The 26,212-nt window shown below is 38.4% G+C and overlaps 1 protein-coding gene across 1 annotated transcript in view; it reads left to right on the forward strand.

Moving 5' to 3' along the window:
- FBN2 (fibrillin 2) overlaps positions 1-26,212 on the forward strand; it is a gene marked incomplete at both ends in the record, with an annotated part of 272,359 nt that overhangs the window by 156,763 nt on the left and 89,384 nt on the right. The window contains 7 exons of the mRNA XM_080678695.1: positions 5,248-5,367; positions 6,251-6,376; positions 7,227-7,349; positions 9,051-9,173; positions 20,762-20,914; positions 22,426-22,479; positions 24,225-24,350. Of these exons, the coding sequence (XP_080534821.1) occupies positions 5,248-5,367; positions 6,251-6,376; positions 7,227-7,349; positions 9,051-9,173; positions 20,762-20,914; positions 22,426-22,479; positions 24,225-24,350 (825 nt within the window). The remainder of the gene's footprint in view (positions 1-5,247; positions 5,368-6,250; positions 6,377-7,226; positions 7,350-9,050; positions 9,174-20,761; positions 20,915-22,425; positions 22,480-24,224; positions 24,351-26,212) is intronic.

Here is a 26,212-nt window from a genome sequence, read left to right on the forward strand (position 1 = left end):
CCTAAATGTAAGATTTCTGTCTCTGTCTTTCCTTGCTTTCTTTCCTCCTTAGCTGAACAACACTGGATATATGATGGTATCATTAACATGCACAGGAAGGTACAGATTGGGAGGAAATAGCTGATGAATTTTTTTTTTTACTCCTCACCCAAGGATACTTTTTCCATTGATCTTTAAAGAGAGAGAGGAAGGAGGAGAAGGGGAAGTGGGGTAAGAGAGAGAGAGAGAAACATTGAAGTGAGAGATTCACATCGAATGATTGCTTCCCACATGCACCATGACGGGCCAGGGATCAAATCCACAACTGACGTACTTGCCCTTGACCTGGGATGGAACCCACGACATTTTGGTCCATGGGCTAATACTCTAACCACTGAGAAAAACTGGCCAGGGCTGATGACATTATTATTAGACATGTAAAGTTTTAGGTGTGTAGAGTATTTAATTATAAAAGTCTAAAGAAAGCTAAGAGAAGTGTTCAGTGCCAGAGGTACAGATCGGTAACATAAGGTGGATATTAACCATGAGAGTGAATACTGTCTCCTGGACTGAACAACAAGAGTGATTAAAAGATTAATAGTAATTCTGTGGCTGGATCCCGTGGAACAACAACATAGGTTCATAAAGAAAATAGTGTTGGAGAGAGAAAAAAATAATGCAGAAAGTATTATGTCCCTGAAGCGATACAAGGGTACACTTTCAAGAGAAAAGAAGTGTGTTAAATGTGGCAGAAAATTCAAATACAATGAGGTGGGGAAATCTACTGGATTTCATAATGAACGGGATTTGAGGATCTATTAAGAGTAGTTTTAGGACTATGGGAATTGAGACATTTTGAGGTTATTCTTTTATTTGTTCTTTATAGTAACAAATGATCATGTATATGTTTCGTAATTAGCATAACACTAAATACCAGATTTGGGTTCAGGTCTTCTGTTACAAAATATAGATGAGAAACCAGGAACAGAGAGTTAGGATTATACTTTTGCCAAGTTAAATTGAAAAGATCTAAGTGAACTATGATTATGAAGGAAAATGTGAGCCAAATACAATGTTTTGGAAAAATGATTATTCTAAACTATGTACAGAGTTACAAGATGAGAATGATCAAATAAAGCTTATTTCAGGATCCCTATGTCCTGTTGCATAGGTTTTTTACCGCACAAGTGTAGCAGGTACCATTCACACAGAAATGATGCACCCTAGGTTGTGCAGTGCAACCACACACAGCAGCCCTGGCTGAGCGGGTAATACTCGATGTTTGTTTAAGTGATAGACCAGATGGTTAGTTTGGAAATATCATGAAATACTGATATGTCTATTCTTATTATATGTCTTGAAAACGATTTCACTACCAGAAAACATTATTATCCAATTTAATAAGCGAGGAATATGCTAATTATCTATTATGCTGTGAGGTGTAATGACGGGATCATGGATCTGCAGGAGGGTGGGGCAGCGAATTACAAGGGGCAGCAGAGAGCTAGAGGAGGGGGCAGGGCAGCAAGCAAGTGGGAGGCGGGGAGCTACAGGAGGGCAGCAGCGACCTACGGATTCGTGCGCAGGGCTACTAGTAAGTATATAATATATAAAATATTCCCTCTTGCACATACATACACAGTTACAATCTGTCAAACTGAAATTTGATTGGCTATTTTTGCTTTGCTATTAATATTTGTCATTCATGTGTCACTGCATGATTCACTAATTAACAAGTAAATGTAGACCAGAAGTTAAATATTTTTTGTAAACTAGCCAGAAACCACCATTTATTCCATATTAGCACCTGGATACACTTTATTCTAGCTAATAAAACACCTCCACTCAGGGGGGAGCTTGCAAACCTTTGGCATAAAGATAAACTGTCTTTAAGGATCAGCAGTTCCTTCTGTAATCATGCTGCTGGTCCAGCCTTCTTAACCAGGGTTCCTGTAGAGAATGAGGCTCTGAAGAACTTCACTTCTCCCAAGGGTGGTGCATGGTTAGTACAATGCTAGATGCGCAGGAAATGGACTAACCACATAAAATGGATGACTTAAGGTACTTTTCCTGGAACCCAGGTGAGAAGGGCTGCTGCCACCCTTTTAATAAACTCTATATCTAATGTAATATTGGGTTTGTATGTCTGCACAGTTAGTATGTTAACATAAATCTTAAACTTCTGAGTTTTACCCAACATTATTACAGACAGTTCCATTCTAGTTTGATCTCATCATCCAGCCCTGAAAAGTTAAAACCTAGGCAGAGTTATCTTTGTATTGTAATTAGTAGGGACAAAGATTAGTATTGGGGCATCTTTTCAGAAGAGAAGTTTTTAATGGTTTTCGTCCTATACTCTTTCTAGTGTCAACTTCTAGCCAATTTGAGTTTGAGTTATAAACAACACATAGGGATGTCAGAAAAAGCTAAAGAGGACATAAGCACAAGATAAAGTGGTGACTATGTTAATTGCACCTGTGTTTTGGGGAATAACAAACTGCCCTTGCTGTTTGGGAACTTCCGTTAGATACTGAGGAAGTACTATCACTTGAAAGTCAATAACTGTATTAAAGGATCAAAGACAGGAAAATAGAATTGGGTCCATTTTACTATTACGAATTACTCCTGAGATCTGGAAAGTTGTATTTACTCATCACATTATTCTCTCCTTTTCCTGAGAATTCTACTCTAAAATGAATTTTTGTGACTTTTTTAAAATATATTTTATTGATTTCTTACAGAGAGGAAAGGGAGAGGATAGATAGTTAGAAACATAGATGAGAGAGAAACATCTATCAGCTGCCTCCTGCACACCTCCCACTGGGGATGTGCCCGCAACCCAGGTACATGCCCTTAACCGGAATCAAACCCGGGTCCCTTCAGTCCGCAGGCTGACGCTCTATCCACTGAGCCAAACCGGTCAGGGCTGTGACTCTTTTGTTGTCTAAGTCAGACTGCTGTTAGCAGTGGTCTTTAACTCCATTTAAATTATTCTATTTTGGAAGAGTAAGAAATAATTTTTGTTTCTGTTGGGCCAAAGATAATCTTAGAGCCCTTGCAAATTAAAAGGGTTTGCTAAGTTGGAATATAAAGTACTTTTTCAAAGGTTACTGTTTCTTACACCAATAGTATCTGAGAATTTAACCATTTTGATGATGTCTTTCTCAATTACTTTAGGAGTTTAAAATTACTTTCTCATTTATTTTAGGAGTTTAAAATCTTGTGAATTTTGCCTAAAAATGCTCAGTCCACAGTGAAAATATAGGAAGAAATCAAAGTGCACAGACTGTAAAATTTAAGTGCCCCTTTTCTTCTGCACAAGGCAAAACAAAGGGGAACACTTTGAAGTGTGAGACTCAGAATAAAGTAGGGGCATGAGGTGTACATTTCAGAACATGGCAATGCTCATTTATGATTAGTCTTCCATTAGCTTAGAAAACCAATGGGGTGTGAAAGTCATGGATTTTAGTCACTAATAGGTTTTTGGTGATTCTTGTCCTTCCAAAATAAAAATAAATAAGTGAACGAATTCTCTTCTCGGGGTACTGGTTCTTTAGCCAAGGGGGTACAGAAACAGCAATGAATTGGAGCTTTAGTGGCAAAATACTGGCAGAGGCAATCCTAGGAACTAGAGGCTTTGGGAACAGGTTCTTAAGGGGAAGGAAAGGTTCTGAAAGTGACCCAGCTTCCCCAGAAAGTTTATCTAAAGAGAGAGGGGGTTGGATGCATGTTTTTCACTAGAACAGATCTTCACAATAAAGCTTCTGTAAAGATGCATCTACAGCACAGTTTTAATTGTTACAGTCAATACTACAAAGACACAGTACTTAAGGGATCTTCAACACTGCACACTGAACATGAAATTTCGTATTGGAAAGTTCATTAATTATACTTTGTATGCTTACTAACACTCTAAACTCTCTTTTTTCATTTTGCTTCATTCCTTTGGCTCAGTAGAATTGATGTTATCAACCAAAAGTTTAAATGTAAGTGAGTCTTAATGGGCTGAAGGTGTCTTTGGATGAATCGAAAAACATTTAATTTTGTGTGTTTTTTTCTGTTTTTTTTTTTTCTTTTTTTTTCTTGTGTGTGTGTGTTGTTTTTTTGCTGTGAGATTCCCCACCCCCCTTTACTAGAGAGAGCTTAATTGCATTCCGTCTGAGTGTTTATATAATTGAGGTTGGTGAGTTTGATAGAGTACAGTTCCTGTTTTAAGAACATCTGTGAAAAGAGTAATCTGTTTATTAAAATGTTAAACCTGTGAATTGATTTTATTGTTGTGCTCTCTGATTTAGCTGAAATTGTATATGTTAATGACTTCTACACGTATGTGAAATGGCAAGTCATTAGGCCCTCACCAGCCAGCCATGTTTTTAATTTGCCAGCATTCAAAATACTATTTAGTGGGCATTGCTGAGAGAAGATGAATTAAACTTTTCTAACGTGATTTTTCTGGGAGTTGACTTCCAGTCTGTTCAGACTGTCATTTGGTTGTGCAGTTCCTGAATTCTGCAATGGGTTTGCATTTAATCAGGCCTTAGGGGGGCTTGAATGAAAAGCAGTGGCATTTTTCCCATTTAGGATCAGAACTAGTATTTGCATAAAACTTGATTTTATGCAAAAAAAAATACTGTGCCAATATTAAGATCCCAGAGAAACTTGAAGCTACTGAAAATAATAGGCTTTGTTTTAATTAATTTCCATTTTTACCCCACCTTCTGTTTGTTACTACAAAATATTATCAAGCCTCAATGCATATATAGTTACATATATAGTTGAGTTCACAAAATGATAAAGAAATCCCATAATCCAGCTATCTCTTTCATTAAAACTAATAAAAGTGACAACATGTAATATAAATATATATTTTCAAAAATTTTCGATTGATCTTCTAACACTATCCTGAGGCTAGAAAAGCTATTCACTTGCCCAGACTACTAAGGATAGTAAGCACAATAGCCTATTGGAACCCATGGCTGTGTCTTTACAGAGTCCAAGCTTTTAATCATTGTGCATTATTCAGATTGAAAAATCATTATTTCTTGATTAAAGCAAATTTGCTTGTACTCTCCAATAGGCAATATTTTTGTAAATCTCCATACTGGCCTCTGTATTTAAAGAAAGGAATGTTCATTCATTTATAAATACTCTGCTATTTAGACTATTACCACCGACTAGCCTCTCAAATTTAGGGGGCCTAAATGTACTTTAAACAAACATTTCTAGAAATGGAGTGAAGTCTATAATGGTTTCTTTTGCTGCTCACAGATGTTGATGAATGCACATCAAATCCCTGCACTAATGGAGATTGTGTTAACACACCTGGATCCTATTATTGTAAATGTCATGCTGGATTCCAGAGGACTCCTACCAAGCAAGCATGCATTGGTAAGGCAGTTTGCTTTCACATGTGAAAATGTTCCGTGAAATACAGCGACCCAGGCTGTTGAGGTTAAAAGTAGATTTATTAAAATAAAACATGGAATGAAATAAGCGCTGTTCCGTTATTACAGATTTCTGTTCCTTCAGAAGGGCTCCCTTTATACATAAACACTATTTGCATATATAACCCAGGCATCGTGGTATCTGGCTTCACAAAAATTCAGTGTTATCTTTCTTTCCTAAATCACAGATTTCTTTTTCTGAGTAACACCAGTAGCATTACTGCTCTCTGATTAATGAAATTTAATATTTATAGTCATTTTCATCTACTGTTTCCTGTGAACCTCACACACAGTCCAACACCAAATTATGCCTGGTCTCTACCATGGTCCAAATTCTCTACCTCACTGCTGATTCATCTAGGAATTCTTTTCACAGATGACTCTGCTTGTCTTCTTGTTCATTTCTTATTCATCCACGAGTAGTTGCTTAAACAAACTTGCTCCAGAAGTTTTCATCATGTTGCTCTTAATCCAAATATTCTGTAGTTACTTGATTCTTACTCAACTCCTTGCTCTGATGTTTAAGGTCTTCAACCACTGTGTCACAAATAGCTCCCCTAGCTGCCCTCGATTAGGTTCACTGCACACCCATTTCATCTTTCTCTCTTCCCCTCTTCAATTACTCAAGGCTTTAAAATTGCTACATCTACCTACCCAAGAAAAAAGAAAAGGTTAGTGAGATATGGAAATTTTGCTAAAGAAGCAGCATGATTTTGTATATTACATGTAAAAATAAACTGGATATTTGAAATTAAATTTATTATCTTACTGTTTGTATCTTTAATTATTGTAAAATAAAAATGTTTGGCCATTCTTAATTTTCCCAGATATTGATGAGTGCATCCAGAATGGGGTTCTTTGTAAAAACGGTCGATGTGTGAACACAGATGGAAGTTTCCAGTGCATTTGCAATGCTGGCTTTGAATTAACTACAGATGGAAAAAACTGTGTTGGTATGGAAATTGCCTGCTCCTTTGCAAAAGATTTTTAAAGGATATACATTCTTATTTAGAAGCATATATACTATTTCCATGAAAGCTCACACAACAAATATGTGAGAGTTCTTCAGGTGACTCAGGGAAAATATAAATGAATTTAACATAAGACTGTTAAAGTGAAACAACAGATTTTTATTTATTTCTTTTTTTTTGGCAAATGTTATAACAAGGAACGCTTAGCTGCTTCTGGAAATTTCCTTGTGGTATATGTGTAATTGTAAGTAGCAGTTATTCTTTGTAATAATTATTACTACCTACTGCATTTCACATATTGGCGTGACAACACTGACAGGTCTCCCCCATCCTCACTCTGGGGGTATATTAAAATGTTTGGTATATGTGAGGGTCAAATCTCTAAATGTGTGTTCCTGGTGATGTCTAGTAGTACAGCAGGTACCATTACTTCACAGAAATATTCTATTCACACAGCAACACCTAGTTCACCCACGAATAAAAGTCCAGATCATTTCACTTACAATGAAGTTTGTCGTTGTGTCATTCTCCCTTACAAAAGAAAAAAAAAATCCCTGAAATCATATTAACTTTTTTTGGAAATCAAAATAAAAGCTACTCATGTGGTTTTAATAGCCACTAAGCACAAAATTTACTTAATTATTTTCCTTTACATCCCTTATGCACATTCCCTACACTATTTGCTCTCACTCAGTTTGCATTCATAGTAGGGGGGCTGAGGGGAATTCATGAGCACATGGCTCATTTACGCAGTGGAATTTGATTGTTTGTGGAAGGAGAGGAAACTGGTTCCCTCAGGCCAGTGGTGTGAGTTCCTCTCTCTCCTCCACAGATCATGATGAATGTACAACTACCAACATGTGTTTGAATGGGATGTGCATTAATGAAGATGGCAGCTTCAAGTGCATCTGCAAACCAGGATTTGTCTTGGCTCCAAATGGGCGTTACTGTACTGGTATGTGTGGCTTTGAGATAGGAAAATCACTGTGATTGAAACCATCTTTTTTCTTTGAATGAATCACGCAAGAATTACTTCAGTTCCTTCATGTGGATTTTATATTATTCACATCTTTTGCTAATTCAGTAAGGCAGGTGTCTAAAGCTTCCTAGAAAAACACATATTGTCTAGGGTACAGTAATATTTTACAAAACTAATAATGATACAGGAAAAATTAAGAGTATGACAGGTTCTAGTAAGTCTGAAAGAGACAACATAGAAACAATTTATCTCTGTCCTAAATTAAAAAGGGGGAGAAAAAAATCTTGAAAGGTTTTCATTTTTGTGTGTTCTCAGAACTAGATTTTTGACTATCGATTATTATTAGTTTTGAATTACATCTTTTCCATAAAGCTAATATACAGATCATTTATGATTATATCATTATCTAAAAATCTTACATTGATTTAGTGAAGAAATAATTTAAATATTCCTATCAGTTGTTTTTTTTTATAAAGGCATTTTGAAGGCCAAGCTCTAGTGATAACTTGGCAAAAGATAATGCCTCTTAGAAATAAATAAGGCTATCTTATGTGTATACTCACAATTGGAATTTAGTAAGACAAAACAAATTTTGCAATTCCTACTTAGAAACAAGCTTGTTCCCCCCCCCCCCCAAATGTCCCCACCCCAGCTTCCTCATTTTAGACAAAATTAACTTTGTGGATGGTTTCTGCCTTCAATTGCACAAATTTATTTGAATACTAAATAAGACTCATAACTAATCCCTATAATTTCAATGAAATTCCAGGGACATTAGAGAGAGAAAAATCAAGACTGATTCTCATGTTTCTGAATAAAAAAAAAAAAATGCTTCTTGACTATTCAAGAAAGGGGAGTACAGGATTAAATAGAACCATTGTAGTTTTGCTGATTGAACTCATCACTCGGAAGTCATCTCAAGGTTAGCTGCCTTGGATGTAACACAGGATATGAGATTAGCATTATGTTCCAGCCAGTGTGTAGCATTACATTATAGCATGTGATTTATTTCAGAATTTCTTAAGAAAATTAAATACACATAGAAAGATAACCTAGATCTCACCCATTTCAGCTTTCTTTAAATTATTTTTTAATTTTCTTATTACAAATGTTGTAGTCTGTAAGACTTGAAATGTTCATGATTTAGCAGCCCTGTGTTTTAAAGGCTGTTTCATCATTTGGGGAGCCTTCTAATTGTGAGTTACCTTTGATAATTTGAAGCAGATTGAAAATTAGAAGAGGTACCCCAAACTATTTTGATATTATGAACTGATAAAGTTAATATTAAAACATCCCTCGTAGTTAGAATTGTGTGTGTGTAAATAAAAGGTGATTACAAAAGTTTACCTTACTTTTAAGAATTTGTTTCACTTAACTAATTGGGATTAAATATTATTTATATTAAACAGGGTTGCCAAATAAATAATGAAAACATAGCAAGGCTGGGTTTTTTTCCAATGGGTAAACTTTCACTTAGTTTTTCTGAAAATGTTTCAGAGTTGTATAAAGATACAAGATTTCCCTGGTAAATTTAATTTAAAAAATTATTATAACATCTGTTTTCCCACAAATTTCAAAATTAAAAACAAAAGGTCGAAAGTATAGAGCAGTGACAACAGGTAAAAAGAAAGTTAAATTTACCCTGTTATGGCCTGGCTTGTGTTCCCCTCTGGGCAGATGTTGACGAATGCCAAACCCCAGGAATCTGCATGAATGGGCATTGTATCAACAATGAAGGGTCCTTCCGCTGTGACTGTCCCCCAGGCCTGGCTGTGGGTGTGGATGGACGTGTATGTGTCGGTAAGTGAAACATTCTATAATGTGTCCCCAGTGTCCAAATGATCTTTGAAAAGGGGGCAGAGATAGTTCCATCCAGTGGAATAATGTTTAGCCATCAAAAGGAATGAAATACTGATACACGAGAAAGCAAAGATGAGCCTTGAAAACATGCTAAGTGGAAAAAGCCAGTTATAAAGGACCACATAAGATGTAATTGCTTTCATAAGAAATGTCCATAATAGGCAGATCTACAGAGACAGAGCAAGTCACTGGTTGCTTAGAAGAGAGAGGGTAGGGTGGCAAAAGAGGAGGTGATAGCTAAAAGGTATTGCTGGGGTAATGAAAAGTTCTAAAATCAGCTATAGTGATGATTGTACATATCTATTAATATGCTGAAAACTATTGAATTGTACACTTCTAAATAGATGAAATCTATGGGATATGAATCATGTATCAATAAAGCTGTTTGAAGAAATAGATAGATACCCCAGCTAGCTCCCTCAGAAGGCTGGAGCCTGGAGCCTGGCCGGTGTGGTTCAGGGGTTGAGTGTTGACCTATGTTGAGCATTGATCTATGAACCAGGAGATCATGATTCGATTCCCGGTCATGGGACATGCTTGAGTTGCAGGCTCAGTCCCCAGTAGGGAGTGTGCAGGAGGCAACCTATCGATGATTCTAATCATTCATGTTTCTTATCTCTCTCTCTCCTTCTCCCTTCCTCTCTGAAATCAATAAGAAATAGTTTTTTAAATGCCAGAGAAGAAGAAAAAAAGTTAAGCCAGCATCCTTAATGATGTTAGATAACTGAGTTTCTAAATACAGTGGATTTATATTTCATAATTAATAACAAAGAAGGCAGGAAACAGGGATTATGGTTATATTTAAGTAAACTATTATTTGTACACACACAAAATTAAAATATAAATAATCATTACCCTAGCTCTGGGATTTATGTCAAAAGCTAGAAATGTTTTTATATAGTTACTAGAGGCCTGGTGCACAAAATTTATGCACGGGGGCGGGGGGTTGTCCCTCAGCCCAGCCTGCAACCTCTCCAATCTGGGACCCGTCGAGGGACGTCCAACTGCAGTCAGACATCCCTCTCACAATCCAGGACTGCTGGCTCCCAACCGCTCACCTGCCTGCCTGCCTGATTGCCCCTAAGCACTTCTGCCTGCCAGCCTGATCACCCCCTAACCACTCCCCTGCCAGCCTGATAGACGCCTAACTGCTCCCCTGCCAGCCCGATTGCCCCCAACTGCCCTCCCCTGCAGGCCTGGTCTCCCCTAACTGTTCTCCCCTGCAGGCCTGGTCACCCCTAACTGCCCTGCCTTGCCAGTCTGGTTGCCCCTAACTTCCCTCCCCTTCCGGCCTGGTCCCTCCCAACTGCCCTCCCCTGCAGGCCTGGTCCCCCCCAACAGCCCTCCTCTGCTGGCCTGGTCACTCCCAACTTCCTTCCCCTGCAGGCTTGTGTCCCCCAACTGCTCTCCTCTGCTGGCCTGGTCCCCCTAACTGCTCTCCCCTGCAGGCCTGGGTCCCCCACAACTGTCCTTTATTGCAGGCCTGGTCCCTCCCAACTGCCCTCCCCTGCTGGCCTGATTGCCCACAACTCCCCTCCCCTGCCGGCCATCTTGTGGTGGCCATCTTGTGTCCACATGGGGGCGGCCATCTTTGACCACATGGGGGCAGCCATGTTGTGTGTTGGAGTGACGGTCAATTGGCATATTACTCTTTTATTAAATAGGATTATTCATCACTGTCAGTTAACTATAGAAACAAGAGAAAAGCATGAGAAAGAATTTTATTTTAAGCCATAAGAAATTTCTTTTGGATACTTTTGTCAAAAGTGTTCCATGAAAATCAATCAATGTTACCAGTCATCAGCTTTAAAGAAACAGGAGGACAAAAATGTCATTGGCTTTTCAAACCAACCGCTATGTTCTCATGATCACAGTGGCAGAGTGAGTTAGTTGTAAAAATGCATTTATTGCCTTTTTTCCTCTGAAGCGCTTTCATGAGACCTCCAGGGTACATTAGCTATTTGCACCCTCTATTTTTCAGGTTATACTCTAGACAGCAGACATACACATTGGTTTAAAAGTAATTTTAAGAGAAATGAAATTCTTTCTTAGGTATAGTATGATAAAGCTTTATCTTACCTGTGGGAATCAAAACATTTGGATCCCAGAGGGGCCGGAGGGGGAGGAAGATGGGAGAGGGAGAGATAAAGAAGCAGCAGCAGATGGAAATAATCTGTCCATTTAAGTTCATCCACTCTGTCCCATCTAGGACTTACAAAATTTTAGCTTACAAAATTGTCAGCACTCTGTTCAGGGATATTTCAAATACAGCAACTACAAGAATGTAGCTCCTTCCTGCTTAGATAGCTCAAAGATTTTCAGTTGCTTTGATACACTTAGTTGACTTTTTCCTTTACCTAAATGATTCTGTCAAAATCTACAATGAGTACAAAACCAGTTTTGGAGGGAGAAATTATTTTTATTTTAAGCAACCAACATATTTTGGGTACTTGTTAGGAATTCAGCGTTCAAACACACAAAATCATTCTCTTGTTCACACACTGAAAAGGCATCAGAAACTATTGGAAAGCCCTCTCCGGTTTTTCACCATTGTGCTCACATAAACTTTTTAATGAAAACACCTTTGTGTGTAAAGTTATGTTACTCTTCCCATAACATGCTAGATGTGTTTTCTTCATGTCTTCTGCCTTTTGTGATGCTTTTGATATCCACTGATTGTTGGAGTTAGTTAGAAACGAATCACTGTGATGAATTAGTATTTGGTTTAGCATTTTAACTTTAGATTTCTTTTTTATTTGTTTCCGTTTTCCTAGATACTGAAATGTGGGTTTTTATTTTCAGAAAATTAAACTGTTTTTGTAACTAGTACATTGAAGAAGGCTGACTCACAGGCAGGTATAACCTTCATGAACAGGACATTTTCTGACTCCACAGGGGGCAAGAGTGCATGAGGGGAGGGGAGGAGGCAGACACACTGATACTTTCCTAGGACGGCTTCAAGATTTCTGGGCTTCGCTGATGTTTAAAGCCAACTTCTTCCTTGTGGGTGACTTCATGCGTCCTTTGGAGGCATTCAGCTGTCCTTCCGGAGTTGCAGGCCGTGCATTTTTCTTCCTTGTGGCCACTCCTTGCCCCCGAGCCCTTGCCCCCAACCCTATCTTTCATCAGTCCACTTCAGACAGTCTCTGATGGTTCTCATCACCCCTCCACATGGTCATTTTAGGACCCTCTCCTTGTGTCAAATGCACAGGACATGCCCATCCTTGGCCTTGTTTCCCATGTGAATAGAGGCTGATCTCACCTCCAACCACACCTACGAAAGGAATAGCAGCCACTCACCTTGGCCTGTTAGGTATCCTGGGCAGAGGTGGGTACAGAGCTCTTCAAAGGCTTTACAGGTGAGGAGGGAAACACCGGCAACACATAATCTAGTGCTTGCTAAAAAAGAAACCCAAACAATACTTTTTTTAAAAACCTTCTTTTTATTAAAAAATTTTAATGTTGACACTATTGCAGATGTCACCCATTTCCCTCCCACTTTGCCCACCTCCACTTACCTCTGCCTCCCCTGGCCTTCACCATACTACTGCCCGGGTCCATGCGGTATGCATATATGGGACTACATCAAAATAAAAAGCTTCCTAAGCTAATCCTTTCACCTTCTTATCCAGTCAAACCCATCTCACTCTCCCATCGGGCACTGGCAAGTCTGTTCTAAGTATCCATGCTTCTGCTTCCATTTTGTCAGTTTATTTTGTTCATTAGATTTCATATATAAGTGAGATCATATGGTACTTATCTTTCTCTGACTGGCTTGTTTCACTTAGCATAATGCTCTCCAGATCCATCCATGCTGTTGTAAATGATATGAGTTCTTTCTTTTTTACAGTAGCGTAGTATTCCATTGTGTAGTTGTACTACAGTTTTCTAATCCACTCATCTGCTGATGGGCACTTAGGTTGTTTCCAAATCTTAGCTATTGAAAATTGTGCTGCTATGAACATAGGTGTGCATATATTCTTTCTGATTGGTGCTTCTGATTTCTTGGGATATATTCCTAGAAGTGGGATCACTGGGTCAAATGGGAGTTCCATTTTTAATTTTTTGAGGAAATGCCGTACTGTTTTCCACAGTGGCTGCACCAGTCTGCGTTCCCATCCTATCTAATAAAAAAGTAATATACAAATTAACCATCACTCCGCTACACCCATAAGCCACGCCCACCAGCTAATCAGGAGAGAGTATGCAAATTAACCCAACCAAGATGGCTGCGGCCACAGATAGAGCAGGAGGGAGGCTTGGGTTTCCCTGGTGATGGAGGAAGCCAAGCTTTCCGCACACCCTGGCCGGCCCACTCCAGGCTACAAAGTTTCAATTATAGAAGGTAAATAAATCCCAACAAAAATTGCAGCAGCCACGGAGCTGGAGAGAGCAGGAGGCTAAGGTTGCCCCTGGAGATGGAGGAAGCTAAGCTTCTGAAACCCTGGCCTGCCTTGGCCTCTGCTGCAAAGTTTCAATTATAGAAGATAAATAAATCCCAATAGAAATGGCTGCCGTCACGGAGCAAGCAGAAGGCTTGGCTCTGCTCCAGGCTACAAAGTTTCAATTGTAGAAGATAAATAAATCGCAGATACCAGGGCCTCCACTTTGGTCGCTGGGGGGCTTGGCCAGCCTGAAAACCACCACAGGCCCCTCGCCCAGGCCGCCCCATGCCCCAAGGGAACCCCTACCCTGATCCAGGACACCCTTCAGGGCAAACCAGCTGGCCCCCACCCATGCACCAGGCCTCTATCCTATCTAATAAAAGAGTAATATGCAGATTGACCATCACTCCAACACACAAGATGGCTGCCCCAATGTGGTCAAAGATCCTGCCCCCATGTGGATACAAGATGGCCACCACAAGATGACCAGCAGGGGAGGGCAGTTGGGGGGGGACCAGGCCTGCAAGGGAGGGCAGATGTGGGCGATCAGGCCAGCAGGGGAGGGCAGTTAGGGGTGACCAGGCCTGCAGGGGAAGGCAGTTAGAGGCAAGCAGGCTGGCAGGGGAGCAGTTAGGCATCAATGAGGCTGGCAGGGGAGTGGTTAGGGGGTGATCAGGCTGGCAGGGAGAAGTGGTTAGGGGCAATCAGGAAGGCAGGCAGGCGAGCCTTTGGGAGCCAGGAATCCTGGATTGTGAGAGGGATGTCCGACTGCCCGTTTAGGCCCGATCCCACCAGGATCGGGCCTAAACGGGCAGTCGGACATCCCTCATCGGGTCCCAGATTGGAGAGGGTGCAGGCTGGGCTGAGGGACACCCTCCTCCCCGCCCCGCCCTGTGCACGAATTTTGTGCAGCGGGCCTCTAGTCAACAGTATATGAGGGTTCCTTTTTCTCCACATCCTCACCAGCACTTGTTGGTTGATTTGTTGATGATAGCCATTCTGACAGGTGTGAGATTGTACCTCATTGTCATTTTGATTTGCACCTCTCAGATGATTAGTGAATTGAGCATTTTTTCATATGTCTCTTGGCCTTCTGACTGTCCACTTTCGAAAGTGTCTATTTAGGTCCTTGGCCAATTTTTTATTGTATTATCTTCCTTTTGTTAAGTTCTATGAGTTCCCTATAAATTTTGGAGATTAAACCCTTATCGGATGTAACACTGGCAGATATGTTCTCTCATGCATTGGGCTCTCTTATTTTGTTGATTGTTTCTTTTGCTGTGCAGAAGCTTTTTATTTTGATGTAGTCCCATTTGTTTATTTTTTCCTTAATTTCCATTGTCCTAAGCAGAATGTCAATAAAGATATTGCTATGAGATACGTCTGATATTTTGCTGCCTATGGATTCTTCTAAGATTTTTTAAAAATTTCTTTATTGATTAAGGTGTTACATATGTGCCCTTATTCCCCCATTACTCTCCTATCCCTCCCCCCCACTCATGGCCTCACCCCCCTATTGTCTGTGTCCATTGGTTAGGCTTATATGCATGAATACAAGTCCTTTGGTTGATCTCTCCCCTTTACCCCCACCCTCCCCTACCTTCCCTCTGAGGTTTGATGGTCTGATTGATGTTTCTCTGTTTCTGGATCTGTTTTTGTTCATCAGTTTATGTTGTTCATTATATTACATAAATTTTTATGGTTTCCCATCTTACGTTTAAATCCTTTGTGAATTTTGAGATTATTTTTGTGTACGGTGTAAGTTGGTGGACTAGTTTCATTTTTTTTTTTTTTGCATGTATCTGTCCAATTTTCCCAACACCATTTATTAAAGAGACTGTCTTGACTCCATTGTATGCTCTTGCCTCCTTTGCCAAATATTAATTGAGCATAATGGCTCGGGTCTATTTCTGCTTTCTCTGTTCTGTTTCATTGGTCTGTGTCTCTTCTTGTGCCAGTACCAGGCATTTTTGAGAACAGTGGCTTTGTAATATAGCTTCATATCTGGTATTGTGATCCCTCAAATTTTGTTCTTTCTCAGGATTGCTGTGTCTATTTGGGGAATTTTTTTATTCCAGATGTATTTTTGGAGAGTTTTTTCTAGGTCTGTGGAATATGCTGTTGGTATTTTAATGGGATTGCATTGCATCTATAGATGGCTTTGGGTAATATGGACATTTTAATGATGTTGATTCTACCAATCCATGAACACAGAATATTCTTCCACTTTTTTATATCTTCCTTGTTTCTATCTCTTTTTTCAATGTCCTATTAGTTTTCTGAGTACAGGTCTTTTACCTCCTTAGTTAAGTTTATTCCTAAGTATCTTTATTTTTTTGTTCTTGTTGCAATGGTAAAGGGATTTTTTTTTTTTTTTTTTTTTTTTTTTTTTTTAGTTTCTCTTTCTGTGAGTTCATTATTGGTGTATAAAAATGCCATTGATTTCTGGGTGTTAATTTTGTATCCTGTTACATTGCCGAATTCATTTATTAACTCTATTAGTTTTTTGATGGAGTCTTTAGGGTTTTCTATGTATAATATCATCATCTGCAAATAATGACAGTTTTACTTCTTTTCCAATTTGGATGCCTTTTATTTCTTCTTGTCTGATCACTATGGTTAACACTTGCAGTTCTATATTGAACAGGAGTGGTGAAAGTGGGCATCCCTGTGTTGTTCCTGTTCTTAGGGGAAATGGTTTTAGTATTTGCCCACTGAGTATGATGTTGGCTATAGGTTTGTCATATAAGGCTTTTATTATGTTGAGGTATGATGCCTTTATTCCCACATTGCTGAGAGTTTTTGTTTGTTTGTTTTTCTCCTTCTTTTTAAAAAATCTTTATTGTTGAGATTATTACAGATGTTTCTCTTTTTCCCCCTATTGCCTCACTCCACCCAGTTCCCACCCTGCGCCAGGCTTTTGCCACCCTATTGTCTGTGTCCATAGGTAATGCATACATGCATATAAGATCTTTGTTTAATCTCTTCTTGCCCCCTCTTCCCTCTGAGGATCAGTCATTTCGATGCCTCTGATTCTAATTTATTCACCAGTTTATTCTGTTCATTAGACTTTTTACTCATTTATTTTGATTTTTAGATTCAATTGTTGATAGATATGTATTTGTTGCCATTTTGTTCAAATTTTTTTTCTTTTTCTTCTTCTTCTTAAAGAATAACCTTCAACATTTCATATAATACTGGTTTGGTGGTGATGAACTCCTTTAGCTTTATCTTGTCTGTGAAGCTCTTTATCTGACCTTCAATTCTGAATGATAGCTTTGCTGGGTAGAGTAATCTTGATTGTAGGTCCTTGCTATTCATCACTTTGAATATTTCTTGCCACACCCTTCTGGCCTGCATAGTTTCTGTTGAGAAATCAGCTGACAGTCCTATGGGCATTCCCTTGTAGGTAACTAACTTCTTTTCTCTTGCTGCTTTTAATATTCTCTCTTTGTCTTTTGTTCTTGGCATTTTAATAATGATGTGTCTTGGTGTGGTCCTCTTTGGGTTCTTCTTGTTTGGGGCTCTCTGTCCTTCCTGGACTTGTAAGTCTATTTCTTTCACCAGGTAGGGGAAGTTTTCTGTCATTATTTCTTCAAATAGGTTTTCAATATCTTTCTCTCTTCTTCTGGCATCCTTATAATGCAAATGTTGGTATGCTTGAAGTTGTCCCAGAGGCTTCTTACACTATCTTCTTATTTTTGGATTCTTTTTTCTTTTTGCTCTTCTGGTTGGGTGTTTTTTGCTTTCTCGTATTTCAAATAGTTGATTTGATTCTCAGAGTCCTCTACTGTTGAATTCCTGTATATTATTCTTTATTTCAGTCAGTATATGCTTAATTTCTGACTGCTCCTTTTTCATTTTTTGGAGGTTTCTAGAAGATTCATGAGTAATCTTATAACCATGGTTTTGAACTCTATATCTAGTAGTTTGCTTTCTTCCATTTCTTTCATTTGTGACATGTTTCTTTGTCTCCGCATTTTGGCTGCTTCCCTGTGTTTGTTTCTATGTATTGGGTAGAGCTCCTATGTCTCCTTGAGTTGATAGAGTGGCCTTGTATATTGTATAGTAGGTGTTCTATAGGGCCCAGTGGCTCAGCCTCCCCAGTCACCTGAGCTGGGAGCTCTAGGTTCACCCCTTTGTGGGCAGTGAGCACAGTCTTGTTGTAGTTGAGCCTTGATTGCTGTTGGTGTCTCTGGGAGGAATTGACCTCCAGGCCAATTTGCTATGAGGACCAGCTGCAACTACAGTAGGAGAGCTGCTGTGCACGAGTCACCCTTATGGAACAGGACTTGCTTCAGTGGGGCTTTGGTGCTCACTGAGTCTTCCCCTTGAGTGTGTGGCTTATGGATGTGTAGAGTTGTAATCTGGTATGTTCTCACACTTACCACTGGATACACTCGCTCTTGGATCTCCAGGGAGGTGCAGAGTCAGCCACTGCCTGGGGCCACCCAGCAGGAGCTACAGAGAGATCTACAGATTCCTCCTCTTTATATCGGGTTTGGAAGTGCCCAGATGAGGCCCAGCTATGAAGCTAGGCAGGCTGCTGCTGGTGCCAGGTCTTGGGCCTTTTATTGATAGGTTTGGGGCTCCCTGACCTAGGTGCAACTTGTTTGAGAGCTTTTAGCCTGAGCAAGGACAGACCATTCATATGCAAAAGCTGCTGCACACAGCTTGGGTGGGATTGTAAATTGGGTGGGGTGGGGTCTCAGTGAATCACCAGGTCAAACAAACAAAAATGGCTCCCAGTCAGTCCTGATACCAGGAAGGTCCCAGCATAGGAACAATGATCCCTGCTAGCACCTCCATCTGGGCGAAAGCCACCCATGAGTTCCTGCCCTGGTGCCAGACAATCCAGTTCCTCCTCGTATGTATCTGTGTCCCCTAGAGCCTGGCCCTGATGTTGGAGCTCAGAGGAGGCAATGACTTGTAAGTTCAGTTCCTGGTGCTGGCCTTTTTAGAGGAACAGATGGGTCTCCAGCAGCCTCTGTGTCACTAAGCCCCAATCTGTACTGGTTTTTGCAGCCCATAGTTCTTACTGCACATAAGGCCTTCTTTTTCCAGTTCTGTGATCCTGGGCAGGGGTCTGGTGTGGGGCTAGGACCCCTTGTTCCTCCGGGTGGCCTCCGCAGAGGTGATCTCCCTCCCAATTAAAAAAGTGGCACAAGTGGGTGCCAGATCAGCCCTTTCCACACCTCTGCACCTCCTACTAGTCTCAGTGTGCTTTCTTCTTTACTTCTCTAGATATAGGACTTCCATTCAGCTAGCTTTCCAGCGATTCTAGATTATTGTTGTTCTGTATTTTAGTTGTAATTATTATTGCTTAGCATTTAGGCCCATTCCCTGACAAAGCATTCTTGTGGGCACGTTCTGAGTGTGCCACTGACATTGGCACCTCTTACCCTGTGCACTTGTAAGCAGTGGCTGAGTTACATTTGTAGAGTGTAATATGAACTAGGATTCCAGTCTTGAACAGGAAAAGGCCAACTGTCCTCATTAAAGAAAGAAGAAAGAAATGGTTGCCACCATTTTTGAGTATTTCCTGTGTGTCCTAGGCTTTGTGCTTAATGTTTAACAAACACATTCTCATACATAATAAAAATTCCATCCTTATTTAAGGGATGATAAAGATGTTAATTAATTTAAATAAGGTGATCCCACAGTGATCAGACATATTCATGTCCCTGAAACACTCACATAAGTTACACTACTTTCTCTTTTCATGAACCATCAGTTGAAGAGTGAGAACCTGTCTCACTCTTCAACTGAGTACCATAGGCTTTTTATCAATTTACTTCTAAAAATTGTGTGGCTTATGTTCTTCACATGAAAATAGAAATAAGTTTGACCATTCTAATTGAAGCCTTCTGACATAATTGGTAAAATTCAAAGAATGCACAAGAATCATATTGGGAATCATGAACTATGTAGTGTTTGTGCAAATTTGTCTTTGCATTGAGTCTTACACTTTTGTATAATTCAGAGCAAACTGTCAGACTTGACCACAGCCAAAGGAACACGTGCTATCCACAGGGTTGGCATGGTAAATCTCATGGCCCGCTTCCATTTGAGCATACAGTATACACAGCGCGTTGTTTTAGTGCAGCCATCAATCTCATTGTTTTAATGAGAAACACTACCAGATCATAAGAAATCACTGGGTGACTCACTTTGCATAACAAGCATATAAAATAATTTCTAACAACTTGCGAATAATTATAAATATTTATAAGAAGGGTTGTCTCTTTGGTGGAATTAACATGTCAATCTACACTACTTAAAAGCTGCCCTCTTCTCTGGGCTTTATGGTGATCTGAGTTTTTTATAGTTCATCAGATACTGTCTCATAAAATTGTAGCATATTTTATGAGAATTTAGAGTGAGAAAACTAAGCAGGATATTCTACTTTGAGACGTTGCATGACACAGTACAAAGAGGAAGGACTTTGAAGGTCACACAGTGTGAGCCTACTAGTAAATCCCAGCTCAGGCAATGAATGGATTGCCTGGGTCTGGGAACTACTTATGTAATCCCTCTGAACCTCACCTTCCTCATCTGTGATGTGTGGGTAATGATCACTATTCTAGGGAGTTGTTGACATGAATGTTCAATTAGCGCAATGCCAAGGACACATCATGGTTGTTATTATTTTTAAAAACTGAATTTATTGAGGTCAAAACATAGTAAAAGGGGGTTGAAAAGGAAGTAGAAAACTTCATGGTCAAGCAGTGTCATCTCAAGGTAGTTTAACTTCACTGCACTTCGTTGTTCATGAGAACTTCTAAATAGAAATAATATTGTGTCATTTTGAGTAGAAGATAGCCAGTGATTAGAGCTTGGAGTCTCATTTATAACTGTGGGAATATACCTGATTCAACAAAAGGCCTGTGAGTATAAGTGGGATAATGGCTGCTTGTGCAACACATAAAACTGGAGAAAATGAGTTGTTGGTGTGGACTCATTCTTTTCCTCACTCAACAAACATTTGTTGATTTCTGAACACTATTAGATGCTAAAGATACAAAGAAAAAGAAGTGGCAGATGCCCTCTAGAAGCTTCCAGTCTTAGGCTAAAAGAAGCCTTCAGTTTTGAACTCTCTTTTTCTTTGTCACTACCTCAAATCGTTGTTCCTCTGTTTTTCAGATACTCACATGCGCAGTACATGCTATGGTGGAATCAAGAAGGGAGTGTGTGTCCGTCCCTTCCCGGGTGCGGTGACCAAGTCCGAGTGCTGCTGTGCCAATCCAGACTATGGTTTTGGAGAGCCCTGCCAGCCATGCCCTGCTAAAAACTCAGGTAGTCCCATTGGCTGGTTTCACACCTGATAAAGAATCTGGGAATGTAATATTAGATATTTGGCCAAGGAGTACGTCAAGTCTGACGTGTTTTGTCATTATTTTTAATTGAAGAAAAGAAGTCCAAACCTGTGTTGGTATGAGAGACAATTAATGAGATTTGGCTTGTATTTACCTAAAATCTCTAGAAAAAGAGAACACATGGTGAATAGAAAAATGTATTTGTTGATCCAATTATGATTGCTAAAGTAGATTTTTTTACATGGATATATTAGTCTCAAAGTCTTTGATCTAAGACAAATAGCACAAAGTTTACTTATTTCTTTCAAGATTGTAATAACTTTACCAGAACATGATTTTATTTATTTATTTTTATCTTAACAAAGAATTGTCTTAGATCACAGTCTATCAGTAATTACAGGCTCTTAGGTTGATAAGGTTGATCCTGTTTATTCATACTAAACCTGTATTGAATATATAAGCCTGTGTTGAGTATATGTAAGCAAAATGTGGATTAAAAAATATACACAATCTTTTTTTCTTTAAAGTTGGAGATAGTTGAAAATATAGTGTAGTAAGATTAATCCTTTTAAAGGGACATAAAGAACTGGGAGAGCATAAAGGAAGAAATAGTTGCTTGGGGAAGCTGGGAAAGAGAGGGGCATAATGTGAAGTTTGGTCTTGAAAAAAATTAGAACTTCCCACGAGGACGATAGAAAAGAAGCACTCCAGCAAAGGAAATGGCTTGTCATTCCATTAAAAATTCTAAATGGATTGTTCAAACCTTAGCAAAACAATGGGAGTTCATCTAGAAATAAATGGGAATATAAGATATGATAAACAGAGCATTTACATCAATGAGGACCCTACCCGTGCACAAATTTTGTGCACCAGAACTCTAGTTCTTGATAAATGTCAGAAAAAAAAAATATGAAGTTAGTTCCCAACATTAAACTTTATAAAAATTATTTTCTTACAGAATATATAAGCTTTGGTTATTTTGTAATGATAAAGGGTTTTCAAAGAAGACATTAAAGACTAAAACACATAAATTGGAAAATATTTTTCTTAATGTATAAGGAATTTACATTAATTAATAAGGAAAGTTGAAATGCTCATAGAAGAAGTGGCAATGTGCACAAATAAGATTTTACAAAGTAGAAATACATACAGTACATTACCAGATTTAAAAAATGCCCAATCTTTCTAAAATTAAAATCAGATGTCCTTTTTGTTTATTAGATTATTAATTGATTTTTCCCAGTGTTCAAGAGGGTGTACAAAATGGATATTCTCTTATCCTGCTGATAGAAGGGTAACTTGGCACATTTAGGGAAAGGACTATTATTGGAATTCTTGTAATAATTATGTGCTAAAAAATAGTCCTTTTTTCATTTTAAAAACTAATGCATGTAATTCTTTCAAATGATATTTGTGGAATTTTGTAACTAACTTGTATAAAACAGATATAGTTTAGAGTATTTAATTTCTCTATTTGTTTTTATCATATAGCTGAATTCCATGGTCTATGTAGTAGTGGAGTAGGTATCACAGTGGATGGAAGAGGTAACTCTATTCTATTCTCCATGTTATAATAATTATATAATTGTATAGCTTTATGATTTTGTTGTAACATTATGAATATTATTATATTTAATATTGCAAAAATATATTCTTGTAAAATGATAAGATAAATTATCTCTTAGAACAATGGTTATAAGCTAGATTATGAAGTGGCATGCAGATGCACCTTTTTCATAGTGGACGTATCTGTTAAATATGCATTGTTAAAAATGTCAGGAACAACTACACGTATGATTTTATGGAGACCACTACTTATGAAAAGGCTACAGTTAGTTTTTAGGTTAAAAAATAAAGAGCATGTTAATTTTTTAAAAATTAAATAATGGTACTGACATGGTTTAAAAAAATGTTTAAGACATATTTGATATGGATCAAGTTTGCAATATACTACCCTAAAAATAAATTGTTAGGACTATTTATACCTAAGAATACTAAAATGTTTTTATACAACTAAAGAAATGAAATTTATTAAAGTTTTCTTATTTTAAATTTAGCAATATGTTTAATGGAATTCCAAAATGGAAATTTAAGTATTAAATACATATGTATTTATTTTAAGTTTATTTTATATGTTAATATACATATAGTTTCATTTGTTTTTTAAATAAAACTGTAGGGACAAATTTAGATTAGTTGACAATATAATCTGTTATATTGCAATTATTATCATAAACCAGAGTAAAGAATAAAACTTTTACAACATGTTTCTTCCAAAAATAAAATGTAAAGGCTGACATTTCTGGAGTGTTTATGGTCTTCCAAATTCTAGAAAACAATAGATAGCACCAAAATTTGAGCATAATGACCAAAAATTGATTTTATGCCTATTCTATATTTTATTCCGCCTCAACATGGCCTCCCCAACAGAGCCAGCCACCTGTTAAAACTGCTTGGTTGTTGCCCTAGCTGGTTTGGCTCAGTGGATAGAGCGTCGGCCTGTGGACTGAAGGGTCCCAGGTTCAATTCCGGTCAAGGGCATGTACCTTGGTTGTGGGCACATCCCCAGTGGGGAGTGTGCAGGAGGCAGCTGATCGATGTTTCTAACTCTCTATCCCTTTCCCTTCCTCTCTGTAAAAAATCAATAAAATATTTTTTTTTTAAAAACTGCTTGGTTGCTCATACAAGCTCATCCTTCCTCAAAGTCCCAGTGCACATGGGTGACAGAAAGTAGACATGTTCATGGCCTATTATAAAACATTGTGTTCTCAAGCATCCATGTTTTAGCTGTCCTCTCCATTAATTTCAACATCAACAGAAAAACGTTTATTAAGTATCATATTACTTAGTTGACTATAAAAATATGATAATGAAATACAAGTATTCCATGCCTTTGGGGACCATGAAATTACATAGGCCACCCTAGTAAATCTTTGTCTTTTGCTTAGATGGTTATAATACCGGTTAAGATGAGTTTTTCTTTGATTTTGAGCCAACCGCCTATACATTTCTTCATTAATTTTATCATAAATACAGGCACATCACATGGTTTAATTCTTTGCATTTCTGCCAGTTCCCTTCATTTTCCTTATGACTTACCAGGAAAGTGTCCTGTATCTCTCAGTTTTATTCTTACTCCTTATTTTCATTTCCTTTCCCTTCCTGAAAGGTAGGCAAATTGTGGGTTTGCCGAGTTAACACTTCATATGTTGAGTGATCTTTATTAGACCTGAATGTATCAACAAACGATAAAATGTCTATGAGCATTAAACTTTCAACATTTGATGCAGATATCAATGAGTGTGCTTTGGATCCCGATATATGTGCCAATGGAATTTGTGAAAACTTACGTGGTAGTTACCGTTGTAATTGCAACAGTGGCTATGAACCAGATGCCTCTGGGAGAAACTGTATTGGTAAGTTATTTGTTGTATTTATATAGGAGCCTTTCACACAGTTTAATCCCATGGATTGTAGGCGAAATCAAAATACAAATAAATTTCTGAAACTATAAATCTTACGGTTTCTCTTGTTTCCTTCTTAGTACACAAACATATAAAAATTTTGGAATCAGACAAATTCTGTTACACACTAACAAACTTCTTAGTGGCACAGCTTAGTATTTAAATTTGTCTTTTCTCAAATGAATGGGTACATACTGAATGAATAGGGCAGTATGGATAATTGTAAGTTAAGAAAATAAAGTCTTAGAGGTTGACAGACTTTAATTTATATGCTACAACGTATCTAAATATGCTCACTGAGATGGTGTTTCTTTTTGTAATTTATAAGAGAACTACAGGCCCAGTGCACAAAATTCCTTCCCCTGACTGCCGGCACCGGCTTCTCTCTGGCTGCCAGCAGGCACCCAGGACCCGTGCTTCCCTCGAGGCCCTGCTTCATCCAGAAGAATGTCTGGAAGGATGTCCAGTCTAATTAGCATATTATGCTTTTATTATTATAGATGTTTGAAAACACTCAAGTATGTAGTTCATATATTCAAAAATTTGTGAAGAATCTAGATTTTTCTAAAGAGAACTTGAGTTCACTTTCTGAGATGAATGTTATTCAGTCCATCATTATACAGAATAATTTTTATATCTAATTACTGATGAACCTTCCATTCAAATCTTGATTATTATGATTAGAAAGAAATACATTTTTCACCCTGGCTGGTGTGGCTCAGTTGGTTGGAGCATCATCCCATGCACTGAAAGGTGGTGGGTTTGATTCCCAGTCAGGACACATACCCAGGTTGTAGGTTTGATCCCTAAATGGCATACATGTGGGAGGCAACCAATTGATGTTTCTCTCTCTCTCCCTCTCTCCCTCTCTCGCTCCCCCTTTTCCTCTTTATACATTTTTTAAAAATTTTAATACATTTTTCTGCATTCATGGTACTGGCTCTTATTATTGAATATGTCCATTTGATCTTAAGTTGAAGAAATACATAAAGATGGCTAAATAAAACTATATTAAATATCAAGTACTTATAATAGATTTTGACACCTACAAAGAAAGGCACTAGCCAAAGATTATTGAACATCTACAAAATATGCTAAACCAGCTAGCTTTTTTGTTCACCCAAAGCCAAGTTGCTTCCAGCATACCTTCCAAGTACAGTTGGGCACATAGGCATCTACTGAAAACAGATCAGTGAGCATTCCACACTGAATACCATTCATGGCACTGCTTAACTCTTTAAATTAGATGTATGCATAATTTTGATTAAAATTATAACTAGATGAATAAAAATGAAGCCAAATTCCAGCTTTCATTTGTTAGGGCTGCAACAAAATACCAAAATCTGGACTGCTTAAAATAACAAATTTATAGTTTATAAATTTGTCTTATAGTTTTGGAAGCCATAAGTCCAAAGTCAAGGTGTCCACAGAGCCATGCTCCCTCTAATGGCACCAGGGGAGAATCCTCCCTTTCCTCCTGTAGCTTCTGGTGTTTGCCAAAAAATCCTTGGCATTTCTTGACTTGTAAATGTGTCACTCTAGTCAGATGTTCTGCCTTTCCTTGTGTGTCTTCACATCATCTTCCCTCTATGTGTGTCTGTCTCTTTCCCCTTTTTATCTGAGCACCTTTCAATCATGTTGGATTACGACCTATACTAATGACCTCATTTTAACTGGATCACCTCTATAATAGTCCTATTTCCAAATAAGGTCACATTCTGTGGTATTATGGGTTAGGACTTCAACATAGCTTTTTTGAGGGACACAATTCAACCCATACCATGGAGGAATGGGTAACTAAACTGTGATGCAGG

The sequence above is a fragment of the Plecotus auritus genome (assembly GCF_963455305.1).
Source record: "Plecotus auritus genome assembly, chromosome: 7".
Lineage (NCBI taxonomy): Eukaryota > Metazoa > Chordata > Mammalia > Chiroptera > Vespertilionidae > Plecotus > Plecotus auritus.